At 37.9% G+C, this 19,156-nt stretch overlaps 1 protein-coding gene across 9 annotated transcripts in view; it reads left to right on the top strand.

The window, feature by feature from the left end:
* Positions 1 to 19,156, top strand: part of KMT2C (lysine methyltransferase 2C) — a 288,474-nt gene that overhangs the window by 190,704 nt on the left and 78,614 nt on the right. For all 9 annotated transcript variants that reach the window (XM_039230732.1, XM_039230740.1, XM_039230739.1 and 6 more), the window contains exons 15-18: positions 6,052 to 6,171; positions 8,415 to 8,531; positions 15,848 to 15,949; positions 16,109 to 16,213. In XM_039230732.1, the coding sequence (XP_039086663.1) occupies positions 6,052 to 6,171; positions 8,415 to 8,531; positions 15,848 to 15,949; positions 16,109 to 16,213 (444 nt within the window). The remainder of the gene's footprint in view (positions 1 to 6,051; positions 6,172 to 8,414; positions 8,532 to 15,847; positions 15,950 to 16,108; positions 16,214 to 19,156) is intronic.

Here is a 19,156-nt window from a genome sequence, read left to right as displayed (position 1 = left end):
TCATGAATTTCTGTTAAGTTCTAAGATTGGTATTTATTGAGGGTTCTCAGAGAAAGTGAAATTTCTTCAGTATAGTAGGTTTCCAAAGGTAGTATCATAACTACTTTCCATTACGTTGTGAAGTGAATTTTTAATTTTTTTATTAATTTAACTAATTTTGTTAGGAACCATAGAATATTATAACCTACTTGTCTCCTGTAATAGCATTTTAAACGAAGTGTTTCAAATTAACAAGTCAGTTTCATAACCTACTCTTGTGAGAGAAAAACAAACCTCCAGAGTGTGTCAGCTGTAGAGGATTGTACTTTTGTTAACAGTTAATTACAAGTAACCAATTTCTTTCTTTTTTTAAATAGTAGACACCATTTATGCTTTGTAAACACAAATTCTTTAGTAAGCACTGTTAGTTTTTGTTTTGTGTTTAAGGTTTAAAAAAGGCAGATATATAAGTCATATTGTCCAAATCGAGGTTCAGTTCTTGTTAAATTATTTCATATCCAGCTTTTTTTTTTTTTTTTTTTTTTAACGTTTTACTTATTGAGAGAGAAAGAGACAGAGCATGAGCAGGGGAGGAGCAGAGAGGGGGAGACACAGACTTCGAAGCAGGCTCCAGGCTGTCGGCACAGAGCCTGATGCGGGACTCAAACTCTCAAACAGCAAGATCATGACCTGAGCCGAAGTCAAATGCTCAACCAGCTGAGTCCCTCAGCGCTCCTGTATCCAGCTTTTAATTAAAATAAGTTTGACTTTTGAAACATTGCTTGATTACAGCATATACACAGTGGCATTCACTTAAAATAAGTTACCCTGCATAGTTTTAATTGTCCATTCTTGGTACCTATAAAGTGAAACCTGTGTTTCCGATGCTTTGTCTTAGACTCTATTAAAGGTTTCATTAGTAAGCAGACAGATATTCTCTGTTCTTTATGGGGAATACAAGATGCAGTGTAGATGCCAAAAGTGGTTTCCCATGTTCATTCTAGTCTAAGCGCTATGCTGCTTTTTTAAAAAGTGACTTTGAAGAAGTATTTTGTACTGTTTACATCAGTTTTTACTCTAATTGATACCAGGAAAGATTGATTAATATAAATTCAGCATGAGCATTTCCCTAGTGCAATTCCTTGGATGCAGAGCCTTGTTTCCTGCTGTTGTCTGTATGACACTAAACACGTTACCTTGAGAACTGTCTTGTTCCTTCATCTATAAAGCTATGTCCTGTGGCTGCCGTTGGAGTTTAACAATAACACATACATGGCACCTGCCACGTAGCAAGTGATACGCTGCCCTGCTATTTTTCTCAATGTAGAGTCATGCCAATATTCCGTGAAAACGGAGTCTTGAGAAGGATATAGTAATCATGTAGTAAATGTCCCTCTGGAAAACCGGTCAGATTGACTCATGCTTATTTGTGCTGAAACATGCCAATGAAAATAACTATAGGCCTTGAAAGAGTCGAACACTGGTCACTGTCAATACAGTATGTGGTAGGTTTCTCGAGTTCAAAGCCACGTAGTGACTGTACAGATATTAGAACTGAACAGCCTATTAATTACGCCGTGTGTGACATTGTGACATGTGCTGCAGTAGAGGAAGCCCCGGGTCCCGTGGAAAAGCAGAGGAGGCGTGAGGGAACTCAGCCCAGGCTTGCGTGCCGTGCAGGCCAAAGCCCAGGAAACAGTGCTCTAAATCACCGAAAGACTAGTTTTTAAACCTAAAAAGTGTTTACCCTCTGGGGTGGCAGTCACATAACTGATCAGCGTCCCTTTTCTCTTGGCTTCCTTGTGCCTATTGTGATGTTTCTGAAGCCATTCCTTAAACCATTGCTAGCATCAGCCACATTCACATTCTTAAATTATTGAAGGCTAATGCTGGTAACAGCTGTTTCTGTGCTTTTATAGTATCTTATCAAATCACTGTCAGGACTAAATTTCTTGTTCCGTTGATGTTGAACTTAGTTTTGTATATGATATTTCTTTATATGAAAAGATTTCTGTGAGTCATAAAAATGAGTTGTTTGCTCCTGTGGCTGTAATGTATGGGAGGGGATGTATGTGCCAAAAAGAAATTACAAACTTCCTGGGTTTTCTGTTTCTCTTGCCAGTTGTCCTCTCTGCTCTCTCTCTGTCGTGTTTACTTTCTCTCAGTCAGACGCCTCCTCTAACTAGCAGTCTTCGTTTTGCATCGTTTGCTGGGCCTGAGCAGGGATGAGTTGGAGGTGTGTCGTCGGCCCCGGGAGACACCAAACCTCTGGCCCCTCTTAAAACTTTTTCAGGAGATTAGGGTACTCCTGGGCTCTAATTAGGACATTGATCATAATTTAACAGCCAGCAACAGGATTAGGCTTTTAATAATAGAGAGTTGACCTTAATGACCTGTTCTCTACTTGCTGTTACTGTTTCTGCTGTCTGATCCCTCAGCCCTTGTAACAGCTGTTATCATTTACTCAGTTGATAAGTTTACCTGAGAAATTGGCCTCAAGGCAGAAAGAAGCTTAATACCAACTTCAAAGAGGTTTTGGGTTCAATAATTATTGTTAGAATCTAATTCAATCTCAACCAAGTATTTTCCCCCCCAAATTTCTATAGGATTTGATAGCAAATTGCTTATCTTTAGCTTTCCTTACAACTTAAAGTTTGCTAATGGCCACATTTTGAACCCTTTTGGTTTTAATTCAGTTTTAGTTTAAGATTAACAGTGCAGTGGATGGATTGGTAACTTTTTTTTTAGGAAGCAATCCAGGATTGTAGGCTACATCCAGTGGGGGGAAATAGGAATTAGTGTGTCTCATAGTTCAGTGCTTATTGATGCATTTATGCATTCACAAAGAATAAGTGGAAAAATAGATGCTCAGTAAGCACTGAACAGAATGCTTACCATAGCAGTGCAAGTGAACAGAAAAAATGGTCTCTTTTCATCAAGCTTATAGTTCAATAGCAGCAAATAAATACAAATGTAACAAGTATAAAGTCAAGTATAACAATGGTGTAAAAACCATGTTTTAGTAGACAGGGGCGCGGGCCTCTGAATTGTCTGTATAAGTTCTTTTTCATCAAAGCTGAGATCTGTAGGATAATTTATAACTAAAATTGATAATTAGAGCTGTATTTTAGTTTTAAGGTCCAAAGAATATATTAGATAATTTCTTCTTTGTCAAAACATCTAAGTGTAATCATAATTTTTCTCCAGTTCCTATAAAATTGCACACAATCTATCTTCCAGTGCCTTATGATAATATACTTATTAAAATTCATAATGTAATTACCCAAGCTTTTATTATATAAGTTCTTTATAGCAGTTGAATGGTTTTCTAATTAGTCCTGAAACGGCATCCAAACATTCTTGATCTATGGAGCCCTTCATTTTCCTCATCTATGTTCCATGAAGTGTAAATGTTTTTAAAATGAGACACAATGTTGGCCTCAAAGCTAACTTTTAAATTACGGTGAATAGCATATTATCTGAGAGTATGACTTTTTATGGTATGTTTTAAGAGCTGTCTACTGATACAACATTAAACGATCCACCGAAAGGAATTTTATATAATAGCCAACTATCGTCAGAGAAAAACCATTGAAAACATCTAGAGAACTAAGTTTAGGTATCTTTTGCTGCCACTCTCTACCTCTGAGTAATTAGAAACCGCAAAACATGTGACCCCAGATTTCAGTTAGTGAGAAGATGCACATAGTTTTATAAGGGAGGTGATGACTTACTAGCGTGCTGAAGAAAGCCCTCCCCGATGAGGAAATATCTGAGGCCATCCCTGAAGAATCCCAGGAAGAAGCCATCCAGTGGAGAGTTGGCAGTTGTTCTGAGTCTGTAGCCCCGTTACTGGCGAAGAGCTTGGCATGTGTGAAGGACATCAGGGAGGCTGGGGCGTCCCGATCGTGGGGGCAGGGGTTCAGAAGATGAGGTTGGCGGGAGGCAGCGAGAAAGATTGGCAGTTTCAGTGTGCCGAGGCGCTTTTGGAAGGGTTTCGATCAAGGTGGTGACTTGCTTGACCAGACTGACCTTTTTGGAAAGTCTGTTTGGCCTCTGTGTGAGAAGGACTTGAGGGAGCTGCGGGGGGGGGTGGTGAAGAGCGGCTGGCTGGGTGAGATTGCCGGTGGCAGACTGGCTTGGGCCCCAGCACTGGGAGTGCAGAGGAGTAGAGTGGTTGGAGACAATACTAGAAGGTGGAATGTACCAAATTCACGGATGATTTGGATTGAAGGAGTGCAGGGCAGAGTGATGAGGGAGAGCACATCAGGCGACTCCCTGCTTTCCGACCTGGGGTCTGGAACCCATTTCTGAAGGGGGGGTGGAGATTCTGAGACGGTACCGGGTGAGGGGGAGGCTTTTAGACGTGCTCAACTTGAGAGTTGTGTTGTGACCAAATGGGAGTGCTAAGAAGGAAGTTGAAAACCAGACTAACTTCTTCAAGAACATGCTGGAACATGTTGAAATCAGAAATGTGAGTTTGGGAGAAGACAGCGTCCAAAATGGAGTTTCTAGCCCTTATTAAAGATCCCACCATTAGGAAGAGACTACGCGGAGAGGAGAGGTGTCCAGGCCTTAGCCCTCCGAAGCCCTGAGGCTTGGAGGTTAGCTGGAGGAAGGACGTGCGTGCGGGACAGAAAGGTCAGCAAGGGAGGCTAGAGAAGCATTCACAGACATGCTGCATGGAACCCAACAGAGCTGTATGTAGGTGTTGACAGTTGGAGGAAAATGGGAATAGAGAAATGACTTTTGGCAGCATAGAGGTTACCACAGACCCCGGATGCAGCCGGAAAGAAGACATGGATGTAGAGGCTAGTTGATCTGATGGAGGGAAAGTGAGGTAATTCACGGGTCAGTAAAATCAACATAGCCATTCACTGAGCTTGAGGGTAGGTTAATTAAAAGTGAAACAAGTCTCTCCCTTGTGTGGTTTTTCTCAAAATACTGTTAGTACATTAATTATGTGTTCCCCAAAGGGTAGTCAGGCTTTTACTTTGGTTGACTATTTAAATTCCTGGCGGTAGTTTTACGTGATTAATGGGCTGCTGCTTGTTTGAGAATATTCAAAAAACCTGGTAAGTAATGTGTTACTTAAGTTTGGGTCCTTAAATTGGTAACTTTTATAGTGTGCATTATCAGATTACCTAATTCAAAATAGGTTCTTTATTGTTTGACATTTGTTTTGTGTTTTTCTTTAAAATGTTATCTTTGTGGAGTAGACATTTTTATTTATGCTGCTTAGTGTCTTCATCAGATTAGTTCAGGTGATTGCTGAATGTGGTTATTAAGAAGTAAAATGTCTTACTTTCATTTTAACTGTTTTAATAAGATTATTTCTTGTATAAATAACCAGGTATCTTAGGCATTTTATTTGCAAATTTAGGACAATTTGCTTTAACACCTTTCACTGTACCGATTAGTCCCTTGGATGTAATCTAAGGCTAATGGTCCCCTAAAAGAAAATTAAAGCCCAAACCACAACTAGTGGTCACACTGGAAGGAAGGAGTCAGAAGCTAGGATTATACTGGTATTTGCATATTAAGATGGCAACCTGACTTTCCGCAACTTAAAGCGAATGTGTCTGTTGATTGCTCATGTTCTAAGTGCATTTTTTTTGCCTGCTGGTTTCGTTGTTCATAGCAATAGGTGTACATAACATTCTTTAAGATTGTTTCTCTTTTTCAGTAGAGTGATAGTTGTTAGAAGAAAATAATCCCTGAATAGCTTCTTATAGTGTTAATTCTTAGAATTTAATTGACTTCCTTACATTTTGGTTCTATAGTTGAAGTTCATGAGTCAATGTCGATGTCCTATAAACCTTAATTTCTAATAGGTTTCATTGTACTGATGTTTCAACCAGAATAAAATAGTTAATGTAAGTTGTAGCTGCAAACACTGCAGTATAAAGTCACTGTAAGTGATAAGCTTATTTTCCCTACCTTGAAGCAATTTGTCCTAAATTTCCATACGTCCGCATTTGTTTTTGCTGTTCTAAAATTCCTCAGTTGCTGGCTTTGACCTTTTACGTTGCTGAGTTTTATACATCTATTTTCTCACCTGCCATATCCTAGGGGGCTTGGAGTACCCATAATACAGTGAGCCCACCTTCCTGGTCCTCAGACATTTCAGAAGGTCGGGAAATTTTTAAACCCAGGCAGCTTCCTGGCAGTGCCATTTGGAGCATCAAAGTGGTAAATAAAACTGCATTTACATTCATATATCATTTCTTTCTGGCTGGTTTTGTCCAAGTAGACGTTAAGAATTAAACCTTTCTTTTCTAGATAAATAAGTTCAGGTTCCAGAGCCACTTTTTTTAATCTGAAAATTTTAGTATGAAGAATCAACATGCTTATACTTAAAAAAAAATCTGGATTAGGAGAAAATTAAATTGGAATTTTACATGACTGATTTTAAGTGTGAATTTTTAATAACTGCTTTTTATGGTTGCTTCCTTTTATGTTGTAATTACCAATGTTTCTATGGGGGAAAATCCTTGTCACATAGGCTATAAAGTAATTAAGGACTTGCTCATTCATGATAATCGTAAAATTTTGTTGCTTAGAAAAGAACAAAAGCAAACTACATTAATCTATTATGTGCTAATGGAGAAGAAGTACCAGAATTGCAGCAGGTTTCACTGTCTGCGTGAATAACCTCGAAATTATAGGGCCTCTTTTTCATGTCATTGATGGAGGATTCTGCTAGTTCTTGAAGTAAGTTGTGGAGTCTGATGGATTTTAGAGGGCAAGAAATTAATGTGAAAAGTTAAAATACGTTACTACCTAGAGAAGATAATTTTCTTCATCTTGTATATTTAATGAGATTCTGGAATAAGGCTGTTTAATTTAGACTAATCAAGGATTTCAGAGGACTTCTAGATTCCACTTTATTTCTGTCACCATTAGAGCTATGTTTCAACTCTCTGAAATCCTGCAAGGTATTGAAAGTAGAGATAGTTGTTTTAAGAGTATAACAGATATTTTGACAGTTTTGTAGCAGTTACGACAAATTTTCACCTGTATCTTTAGATGCTAAGGAAAAATAGATGACTATAATCCTGATTTAATAATTGACTTTAAAAAATCTTATGCTTATCAACAACAAAACTATCCACTTCAGCCCTCCCATAGCCTTTGTTCACGAAGCACAAGGCTCTAAAGGAAGCGCAGGTTAAGACGACAAGGAGAGGCAATGTGAAGTGGACTGTATTTATTGACACTGAAGGGAAAAGAAGATTACCCCTGTTTTGTTCATGTGTATCTGTTTTATGCTTAAAATATAACCACAAATTATCACCTTGGAAACTATTCACCCAAATAGGTAATGAGTTCAGTGTTTCAGACTATAATACAAATGACATCAATTGAAAATGTGACATTATTTAAGGTATTATGAAAAAATAGGGTTTTCCTGAATATTTTAATAATTTAAAAATGTATAATGTTGTAAGTGTGTGTCAATGTCAGGCTTATTTCAGGTAGTAATATGTAAGTCTGAGAATAAACCAGAAAACAACAATAACCAACAACTCTGGTATTTATTTGTTAAAATATCAAAGAGTTTAACCTGTTTTCCCATAGAGTATTTTTGTGTGTTAGGTAAAAATTCAGATCAGTTATTTTATTTACATTTCAAGTGAGTATCATCCAGATGAGTTAAAACAAGCTTTTTACCTTTTTATCTGTTTTCCTACAATCTTCAGATACATTGTCCTCTAAATACTGTGGTAGAGTGAGGCACACCTCTTCAGTTCATACGGACGGCTCTGGAAGAGTACAAGAAACTGACACTTTTAATGACAGGGCAAATACTGTTGTACACTAGCAAAAATTAGCTTTCATGCAACGTAGCGGAGCAGAGTACTGGTTAACAGTATGGACACGGGAGCCGGAGTTGCTAGCTGTAGACTTTGAACAAGTTGCTTTTAATCCCTCAGTGCTTTTATCTCTAAAATGGGGGAAATAAAGTAGTACTGACCTTATGAGGTAGTTGAGAGCAAAAAGCGCTTAGAGCAGTGGATAGTAAGCACTCAGTACATGCAGCTCTAAGTACTGAGAGAACCGTTAGCCAGAGTCTTTCCTTATCCTTGCTCTGTATTGAATAGAAATTCAATGGATTGTGGCTGTCAAGCCACCTACAACGTAGGATTAGGAGGTGGAAAAATAATGCCAGAGTTTGCCGATGCACAGCATTCACGACAGACCCAGCGATTGATTCTAAGGGTATAGGCGTTTGAGGTTTATATTTTTAAGTTGCATAATATGGGTTGAAAGATAAAAATAACGGGCGTGGTCTCTTAGTATTTATCAGCTGATCAGAATAAGAGCAAAGCAAGTATTTGTGTAACCTTCAATAAAATGTGTTAGCTCACAATGGATTTGAAGATTCTTTGGGATGTTGGCAGAGTGCTGATCTTTCCGTGTCTGTCATGTAGGGCCGCGGGTCGGGGTTCCCCGGGAAGCGGAGACCTCGTGGTGCGGGGCTGTCGGGGCGAGGCGGCAGAGGCAGGTCAAAGCTGAAAAGTGGCATCGGAGCAGTCGTGTTACCCGGGGTAAGTGTCCCTTCCTTTACCTTTGCTACAGTCCTTCATGTGTTGACAGATATGATCATCTCATTTGTAAAATTATTGGTTTGTAAGAGTCCCATAAGCAAGTCAAAGTTTTTATCTTACTCTATCTCTAGTTTTGTTTTTCTTTTTTTAAACCCCTCTGGTCAGGCTTTCTTTTAAATTGTCTTTAGTATGTTGTATTTCCCATACCTTTTCTCTTTTCTTACCTTCCTCTTTGACATGATCCTTGTATGCCAATCGTTCCCAAAAATCTATATGTAATATATTTGCCCCTTTATTTTTAATAAGAGCCAACTCCTTCTATATTACTGAGTTTATTTGAGAAACTTTATTATGTTGGTGTTTTAAGTTTTTTATTATGGCTTACAGAATAAACCTGCAGTGTTGCAGAGTAGTCCATACTCTAAGAATGTTGAAGATTTTATGACTACCTTTGATGTATTTTAAGATTGATAAATATTTGCTCACTGGCATGTCTTTGAGGCTTTATTTAAATGTGTATTCAAGAAATCCGTAATTGTCAAATAGTGGCAAATGTTTCATGTAGTAACTTTACTGTTTTACCAAAATCCTGTTTTTTGAATTCTAATTGTTCAGGAGAAACTCATTTTTTGTTCAGTTTGTGCCACAGTTTGTGTATCTTCTGTTCACCTATTAAAGGATATCCTGCTTGTTTCCATTTTTTGGCATTTAAAAATAGAACTAAAGAAAACCCCCAGAAAACAAAACTCCTGTGAGCTTTTATGTGTCAGTCTATCTGTGGCTATATGCGTTATTTTCCCATGAGTAAATATCTATGAATGGGATGGTCAGATATACTGTAGGTGGTGTATGCTTAGCTTTTTAGGAAAAGGCTGCTTTTCAAATTGGGTGTGACATCTTATGTTTGCAAGAGTGCATGAAATTCTTGCTGCCTCCTTATACTTAACGTGTACTTGGTGTGGTTTGACTTCTTTAGGTGCTTATTTATATATTTCTTTGATAAAATCCCTCTTGAGATCTTTAGTTCATTTTAAAAATAAGAAATTTTTTAGCTTACGGAGTTGTGAGTTTTCTTTATGTATTCTGGACACAGGTTCTTAACCATGTATATGATTTGCAAATATTTTCTTTATTTTGTGATGGAATAGCAAGTGTTTTAATTTTGATGAAGTCCCATTTTTTTTCCTTTTATGATTATACTTTTGGTGTCTGAGAAATAATTGGATAACACAAGATTACGAACATAGTCTTGTTATTTCTTCTAAAAGTTTTATGGTTTTAGGTCTTGCATTTAGATATATGATCCAGTTTGAGTTCATTTTTATGTATGGTATGTACATGGACCACAGTCTTTTTTTTTTTTTTTTTTTGCATAAACTGAATGAATATCCAGGTTATTTTGGCATCATTTCTCTTAACGGACTTTGTATCATTCCAAAATATTCATTTTATTTAAGGGCGCCTGGATGGCTCAGTCGGTTAAGTGTTCGACCTCAACTCAAGTCATGCTCTTGTGGTTCATGAGTTCAAGCCCCACGGTGGGCTCTTTGCTGACAGCTGAGAGCCTGGAGCCTGTTTCTGATTCTGTGTTTCCCTCTGTCTCTGTCCCTCCCCCGCTCGTGCGGGCGCTCTTTCTCACTCACTGTCTCACTCTCTCTCTCAAATAAATAAAAACATTTAAAAAATTAGTCTTATCATTATTTTTGTGGACCTAATTTCGGAATCTCTGTGCTATACTATCTATTTCTCTATTTTCAGGCCAGTACTATAACTTTAGGCCAATTATACTTTTACTTTATAACTACCATTGAAATCAGAAGCTGTCAGTGTTTCATTTCTTTACTTTCTCAAAGTTGTTTTGGCTATTCTAAATCCTTTATGTTTCCTTTTTTTTTTTTTTTTTTTTTTTTTTTTTTTTTTTTTTTTTTTTTTTTTTAAGCTTATGTATTTTTGGGGAGAGAGTGCATGTATGCAAGAAAGTGGGGGAGGGGCAGAGAAAGAGAATCCCAAGCAGGCTGCAGACCCAGCACAGAGCCCGACATGGAGCTTGATCCCATGACTCTGAGATCATGACCTGGGCCAAAACCAAGAGTCTGATGCTTGACCTATGGAGCCATCCAGGCACCCAGTATCCTTCGTGTTTCTGTATTAATTTTACAATTTGCCTGTCACTTTCTACAAATAAGTCTCTAGGATCTTGATTGGGTTTGCATTCAAACTCTAGATCAAGTTGGAGAACTTGACATTTTAGCTGAGAAGAGTCTTCAACCCATGAACGTTGTGTATCTCTTCATTTCTTTAGGTCTTTTAAAATTTCTCTTGGTCATGTTCTTTAGTTTACAACATAAATGTCTTTGCATCATTTCTCAGATTTCTCTCTAAATTTCCATATTTTTTATGTTACTGTAAATGGCAGTGTTGTCTTAATTTCAAATTGCAGTTGTCAGTTGCTAGTACCTAGAAATACTCATTTTTGTGTATTGATTTTGTATCGAACAGTCTTAACTAAACTCCCTTATTATATATAGTTGCTTTTTTGTAGAACCCATTGGATTTTCTACCCTTAAGATCATGTTGTCTACAAATAAAGTTTTATTTCTGTTTAATCTGGATGGGTTTTACTTCTTTATTGCGTTTGCTGTCACCATCAGTACAGTGTTGGATAAAGTGTTAACCTTGCCTTCTTTTGAACTTGAAGAGAGAAAACATTTAATCTTGCATCATTGAGTATGGTGTTAGCTCTAGTTTTATTTTTTAAATAGACGTCCTAAGTCAATTTGAGGAAGCTCCTTTCTATTCATAAGTTGCTGAAATGTTTTTCTTTTAATCAAGTGTAGATGCTGGATTTTGTCAACGTTTTTGTCCTACATTTACAGAAATGATCATATGGCTTGTTTATTGAAAATGTGAGTTATGTTGATTGGCTTTTTCATATGCTAAAGCAATCTTGTATTCTTGGGATAGACTCCACTGGTCATGATGTCTTATCTTTTCCACATATTATTGTATTCAAATGGCTAAAAACTATAGACTTCATGTCTTCTGTTCATGAGGGTATTGGTCAATATATATATATTTTTTAATGTTTTATTTATTTCTAGGAGAGAGAGAGAGACAGCGTGAGCAGGGGAGGGTCAGAGAGAGAGGGAGTCTCTGAAACAGGCTCCAGACTCTGAGCTGGCAGTCAGCACAGAGCCCGACGCGGGGCTCAAACCCACAAACCGCGAGATCATGACCTAAGCGAAAGTCGGACGCTTAACCGACTAAGCCACCCAGGCACCCCATGGTCAATATTCTTATTTTATTATAATTTCTTTGGTTTTTGTTTTGGCATAAAGCTGGCTTCCTTGAGTGAATTGGGAAATAGAATCTTCAATTTTCTGGAAAAAGTTGTGTGGTATTGGAAACATTCTTGTATTATTTATAGAATCATCAGTGAAGCCATTTTGGCCTGAAGTTCTTTGTGAGAAGTATTTTTTAAGTTTTTACTTGAATCACCTGGTGCTCATAACGGTAGGTTCATTCCTTAATCTGATTTACGTATGTCACTCATACCCCCCAACCCCTCCCCTCTGGTAACCATCAGTTTGTTTTTTATGGCTGAATAATATTCGTGTGTGTGTGTGTGTGTGTGTGTGTGTGTGTGTGTGAGTGAGAGAGAGAGAGAGAGAGAGAGAGAGAGAGAGAGAGAATCCCAAGCAGGCCTTCTCAGTGTCCACACAGAGCCTCATACAGGGCTCAAACTCATGTACCTTGAGATCATGACCTGAGCCGAAATCAAGAGTTGGATAAGTAACCGACTGAGCCACAGGCAACAAACATAGAGGGGCATGTATCCCTTTGAATTAGTATTCTTGTATTTTTGGGGTAGATATCCAGCAGTGTGATCGCTGGATCATAGCATAGCTCTATTTTTAACTTTTTGCAGAACCTCCATACTGTTTTCTACAGTGGTCACACCAGTTTGCATTCCCACTAATGATGCAGAAGGGTTCCTTTTTCCTCCCAACACCTCTTGTTTCTTGTGTTTTTGATTTTGACAGATGTAAGGTGATATCTCATTGTAGTTTTCATTTGCATTTCCTTGATAAGTGGTGAAGAGAGTCTTTTCATACGTTTATCTGAGTGTCTTCTTTGTGGTCTGTTGGCTATCTTGGTGTCATCTTTGGAAAGGTGGCTGTTCCTTTTGTCTGTCTTCTGCTGATTTTTTAATTGGATTTTTTGTGTTTTAGGTGTTGAATTGTATCAGTTATTTGTTTATTTTGGATACTAACCCTTTATCAGATATTTCATTTGCAAATACTTATATCTTCTTCCATTTCATAGATTGCCTTTTAGTTTTGTCTGTTTCCTTTGCTGTGCAGAAGCTTTTTGTTCAGATGTAGTCCCATTAGTTCATTTTTGCTTTGTTTCCTTTTCCTCAGAGGACCTATCTAGAAAAATGTTGCTATGGCTGATGTCAGAGAAATTACTGCCTATGCTCTTTTCTAAGATTTTTATGGTTTCAGGTCTTATGTTTAGATTCATGTTGAGTTTATTTTTGTGTATTGTGTAGGAAAGTGGTACAGTCTCATTCTCTAGCATATTGCTCTCCATTTTTCCCAATAAGATTTGTCGAAGAGATTGAAAGTTTTTTAACTACATATTGCAATTTCTTCAGTAGGTATAGGGATATTTAGGTTATCTATGTCATCTTGTATGAATTTGTCTTTCAAAGAATCTGTGCATTTAAAGTAAGTTGACAAATATATTGGCCTGTTAATCCTTTTAATATCTGTAGAATCTGTAGTGGTGTCACCTTCCTCATTCCCAGTATTAGTGATTTATGTCTTCTCTTTTTTCTTGATCAGTCTTATTGTAGGTTTATCAGTATTATTGATTCTGAGTCAGCCTTTGCTTTCATTAATTTTTTTCTTTTTCCCCATTTTCCATTCCATTGATTTCTACTTTGATCTTTACTGTTTTCCTCCTCTCACTTTGATTGTAGTTTGCTCTGTTTTTTGTATGCTTTTTATGTCCTTGCTTAGAACCCCACTTGTGAGGTTTAGGTTAGAGCTTTCATTTTTCTTAGTCTTATATCTGTGGTTTAGCCATATAAAACTTCTTTCACCTTTAGGACAAATCAGACTAATATGTATATAGGCAGTACTAGGACATAGTGTCTCGAAGACCGCCTTCTTTACCCTTGCAGTGGGTTTTATATATCTAATTGATTAAAGGTCATAAAATAATGTGTAAAAATAAAACAGTGGGTCATTAAGCTACATGATACTGTTTTCCTTCTTACATGTACAATTGCTGTTTAAAAATCTTGATTTATCAGCACTTATAACTTAAATATGCTCTTTGGATCCTATTGGATATTGCAGCTCTCTGTATGGACTTTGTTTCTGGTTCTTTTCAGACTGGGAATACTATTGTCCATCCTTCTTTTTTATTTCAAATAAAAGCATTCTCTCGTTAATTTTCCCTTTGAAAATAATAATGTGTTACCATTTCTTTGAGCCTACTCACTGGGTATCATCCAATTATAAAACTTGTCTTATTTTCTGTGTTGGAACTGGGAATATAGAAATGGGTACCTTTTATTTCAATACACTTTTGTTTGCTATATTTTAGCTATTACCACAGTTGTATATTTTAATAATAATCTCAATGTATCATTACTTTTGTGGGTGAATTACTGGCAACTTCACTTTTAGTGGACATTTAATTATTACTAATGGAATGATTAGTTTACTTTATGAACCCTCTCATTTGACTTGTTAAAATCCTAAAATGCTAATTTTGAGATATATACTTCTTAATGTATTCAAAGAATGTTAAAACATACTGATCGATCAGAGTTATCTCTACCATTACTGCCTCTTCAGTCTTGATTTACCTCCTTTTACCAGTTTCGTGACTTTACATATTCGGTTGATCCATGGGGGATGGCCAATCTTCAACCATTTTCAATCTGGAAAAAGAGCAATTTCATACTGTTCAACCTACTATATTTATGTGCCAGTGGACCACATATAATTACTTTGCATGGTGCTCTCCGTCACATACTATTCTGCAGCTTAATTTTCCATTCAGCTGTGTGGTTGGTGATTTTTTTTTTTTTCCCCGATGGAAATTCTAAACAAATTTCTACCGCTGTTTAAAAAAACTTCTTTAAAAAGTTTATTTTATTTTTGAGAAAGAGAGACAGAGTGTGATTAGGGGAGAGTCAGAGAAAGGGAAACACAGGATGTGAAGCAGGCTCCAGGCTCTGAGCTGTCAGCAAAGAACCTGATGCGGGGCCTGAACTCAGCAAACCACGAGATCATGACCTGAGCCAACTGAGCCACCAAGGTTTCCCAATTACCACTGGTTTTTAAATGCTGCATAATTTTCCTGTTTGGATTTGCTGTGGCTTTAGTAATTTGTTAGAGATGACTATTTAGGTTGTTTATAGTTTCGCTTGTAGTCTAATTTAGACTTATAAATTGCTTTTATAATTGATTGTATAATAAAACAGTGCTGTCCATTAAAACTTCTTTTAAACTTATTTGCAGTGAAAACTATTATTCCATCTATTTAGTTATTCTTTCAGTCATTCCTCAAGAACACTATTAGTTTTGGGGCACCTGGGTGGCTTAGTTGGTTAAGCATCCAACCTCAGCTCAGGTCATGATCTCACTCTTCGTGGGTTCGAGCCCTGCGTCTGGCTCTGTGCTGACAGCTAGCTCAGAGCCTGGAGCCTGTTTCAGATTTTATATCTCCCTCTCTCTCTGACTCTCCCCTGCTCATGCTGTCTCTCTCTCTCTCTCTCTTTCTCTCTCTCAGAAATAAATAAAACATTAAAAAAATAAAATATACAAAAGTAATTATGAGCTGTGTTTACATTCTTTTTTTTTTTTTTTTTGATACTTATACTTACAGCACATCTCAGTTTTAAGTAGCCAAGTTGCAGGTTTTAAGAGTCACTAAGAGTGACACGTATATATGTATGGTATATATGTATAGAGTGACACATATATAGGTATATGATACAGGGTTTTTCTTGTTTCTTGATTAAAATTTTGGCTAATTAATTCTTACTAAAGATAGTTTAGATTTTCTCATTGCTTTCTGACCCATGGGACTTATAACTCTGAAGAGACCATTAGGTAACTAAAAAGTGTCCTGACTTCTACTTTTACAGTATTATCTTAACAATAATAATCTAATTTGGAATTGTCACTCCAGACCTCGGCAAAAATTGTATTTTGAATAGGAGTCCTGTCAACTTTTTCCATTAGATAAGTGATAAATGTGACTGTTCGTTTCGTATATTTTGCTTTTTATAGGTGTCTGCTGCAGATCTTTCATCGAGTAAGGATGAAGAGGAAAACTCTATGCATAACACAGTGGTGTTGTTTTCCAGTAGTGACAAGTTCACCTTGCACCAGGTTTGAGCTTACTGTCTTCTGCCTCTCCTGTACACACTGAAGTTGACTAATATTTAGCTATGGAGCTAGACTAGCTAAGAAGGTAGTATAAAAAATAAAAGTATATTCTGAGCTCAGTCTCCAACCTAAAATACTATGTTCACGTGTTTTTAATTTCAGGACATGTGTGTAGTTTGTGGCAGTTTTGGCCAAGGAGCAGAGGGGAGACTGCTGGCATGTTCTCAGTGTGGTCAGTGCTACCACCCGTACTGTGTCAGCGTCAAGGTAAATATGCTTCACTTTACATCGGTTAAAAATGTGTGGAAATTCGGTGAGTATACCATGCTGTTTCCATTTCTTACAATTAATCAAGTATTGTTTGCTGAGATTGGTAGACCTATGTGACTATATTTAAGTACTTTAAATATTACCTTTCAAGTGTTACCTGAAAAATTAACTCCTCTATAAATCTGTGGTCTGAAATTGTAGCAGTTATCCTGCTGTTGTCCTGAAAGAATAAAAATAAAAAGGCATTTTTTTAAAAGAGACTTTATGCTGTAATTTGCTCAGGTGTGAGGTTTAGTTGATCCATTCTATCCACTGACAAAGGTCCACCCCAAGCAGAGAACCCATTCATTCACCTGGTCTCTCCCCGTCTTCCTTATTCTCAGCCCTCATCTGTATATGAAAATACACTTCTGTTAGGCTTCTTGGGTCTGTGGGTTGGTATTTTAAAATTCATTTTGGGGCAGTTTGGGCCAATTTCTTCGTATTTCTTTTTCTGTTCCTCCCCCTTCTGGAGCCTCAGTCGTATGTGTACAGAATTGTAGGATATTGTCCCCAGATCGCTTTCCCTTTGTTGATTTTTTTTTTTCCCAGTTGTTTTTCTTTCTGCCCTTTAGTTTATTCCCCAAACTCACTTTTACTAAGCAGTATTTTATCTATTTATTTAATATAATTTATTATCAACTTGGCTAACATACAGTGTGTACAGTGTGCTCTTGGTTTTTGGGGTAGAGTTTCATTCTGATCTGTTTTTAAGCACATCCAGTGGATTTGTCAGAGATGATTGTATTTTTTAATTTCAGTTTTATTTTATAGTTTAAGTATAGTTTAAAATGTTTTGAGTTTTTTCTTTCAAGTCCTTGTGTATATTGATAATTGTTTGCTAATTCTGTCATGTCTGACATTTCTCATTATTAGTATTACTTATTAGTATTAGCTTACCTTTCCCCTTATTAGGATGTACTTTTGGCTTTTTTAAATGCAGTACTTTTTGATTGTGGCAGTTGTGTGTTTTGATTATATTGTTGCGAATTTGGATTTTGTTCCTCTGAGAAGTGTGGAGTTTTTGTTGTGGCAGACAGTTATCGCGGACATTTGAACCTTTCGAAACTTCTCTAGGCTTTCTGGGATAGGTATTTGAGAACCTTCACTTTGAGGTGGCTCCTCTTAGACATTTTGGTCTTTGAACAATTAACGGTCTTAAAAATTATTAAGGACCATATAGAGGTTTTGTTTTTGAGGGTAATAATGATTGAATACTTATTATTTTAGAAATTAACTGGGAATATTTTAAAACACAAAAATAATTCAAGCATGTTTGTTATGATATCATATAATGAGGTTTTCTATTTGACATATCACGTAGCCTCTGTAAAACATCCCTGTGAGTGGATTAAAGTAAAAAAAAGCAAATAATATCTTAATATTATGAAAATAGCTTTGCCCTCACAGACCCCCTAGAGTTTCCCAGGCCACACTTTAGTGACTGCTTTGTCAGCACTAGTTTAGTCTGAATCTCCCCCCACCCCCCCGGCAGCTCCCCATGACCTCCTTCACCAGTGTCTCTTTACTCTGACTGGTTCAGATTCAAGTGTCTTCAGTATCGTGTGAGCTCTTGTAATTGTTCAACCTACAGATTCCCAGTAGCTGTTCTTTGTCCTGGTTGTGTGTCCTTGTTTGGCCTCCTACAAATGCAGCTTGATGTCAGCCACAGACTTGAGGGAAGTTCTGTGTGGGTTTCTGGAGCTCTTTCTATTGCTCCGTCCTTTCCAGGACCCTGCCCTGCAACTTGCAGTTGCCTCTGCCTCCCAAAACTGCACCATGTGTCCTAAACTCAGTGAGACCCGGACACCTTACTGGATTCCTCCCTCCCAGGGCAGCATTCCAGAAAATGTCTGTGGGCAGAACATTGCAGGACTAACCTCACTAGTTTCCCTCTTCTCAGAAACCACAGTCCTGTACTGCCTTTTGCTCAGTATCTGAAACAAGTGTTCCATACATTTTGGTTCAGTTTTCTAGGATCTTCTGCTGGGAGAAGGGTCTTGCCCCACTTACTCTGATGTGGTTGACGCGGATATTCTCATAGACTATTAAAATGCCCCTAATGACTTTTCTACATGGTACCCTGAATGGAACCCTAGTGGTACCTTCCTGAAAGAACTTTTGAAAATAGAGACTAACCCAGTTCAATAGCAGAGAAAGAGAGTTGATATTAGAGCTCAGCGGTCTATACAGGGAGCGGGAAGTGTGGAATTTCAACAGGGAGAGACTGTGGAGGCGTCAGAGTGCGGGCATGTGAGCTGGGTTGGGGTGAGGTCTGGACCACGGGACCGGAGAGGTGTGGATGCTGGTGGGCGTGCCAACCATACCATAGCCCAGAAGACAGAGCAGAGGCGAGCAGCTTAAGAATTTGGCTGTAAAGGGCCACAGGGGAGGTGTCTGTGAGACGGGGAAATGTACAGGAATGAAGATATATATTCAAAGTTTTTGCTGTTGAGTAGCTTGGATCTGTCTCCCGCTTTATCTTACTGTTGTTCCAAGACAGGGGTTGGTCAGTTATATCGCACAGGCCGCTTGTGGCCCGCTGCCTGTTATTATAAAGGAAATTTTATTGATGGGGCGCCTGGGTGGCTCAGTCGGTTGGGCGTCCGACTTCGGCTCAGGTCATGACACCACGGTTTGTGGGTTCGAGCCCCGCGTCGGGCTCTGTGCTGACAGCTCAGAGCCTGGAGCCTGCTTCAGATTATGTGTCTCCCTCTCTCTCTGCCCCTCCCCTGCTCACACTGTCTGTCTGTCTGTCTCTCAGAAATAAATAAAACATTTAAAAAAATTAAAAAAAAAAAATACAGCCACGTTCTCTCATTTACATACATCTGTTGTGGGCTTCACGCTGCAGTGGCACCATTGTGTAGTTTACAGACCACATGGCCCACAAAGTTTATT

Source organism: Hyaena hyaena, unplaced genomic scaffold (assembly GCF_003009895.1).
Source record: "Hyaena hyaena isolate Hyena2069 unplaced genomic scaffold, ASM300989v1 scaffold_50, whole genome shotgun sequence".
NCBI classification, from domain to species: Eukaryota; Metazoa; Chordata; class Mammalia; order Carnivora; family Hyaenidae; genus Hyaena; species Hyaena hyaena.
Note: the sequence above shows the minus strand (reverse complement) of the source record. Positions and strands in the feature narration are given on the sequence as shown.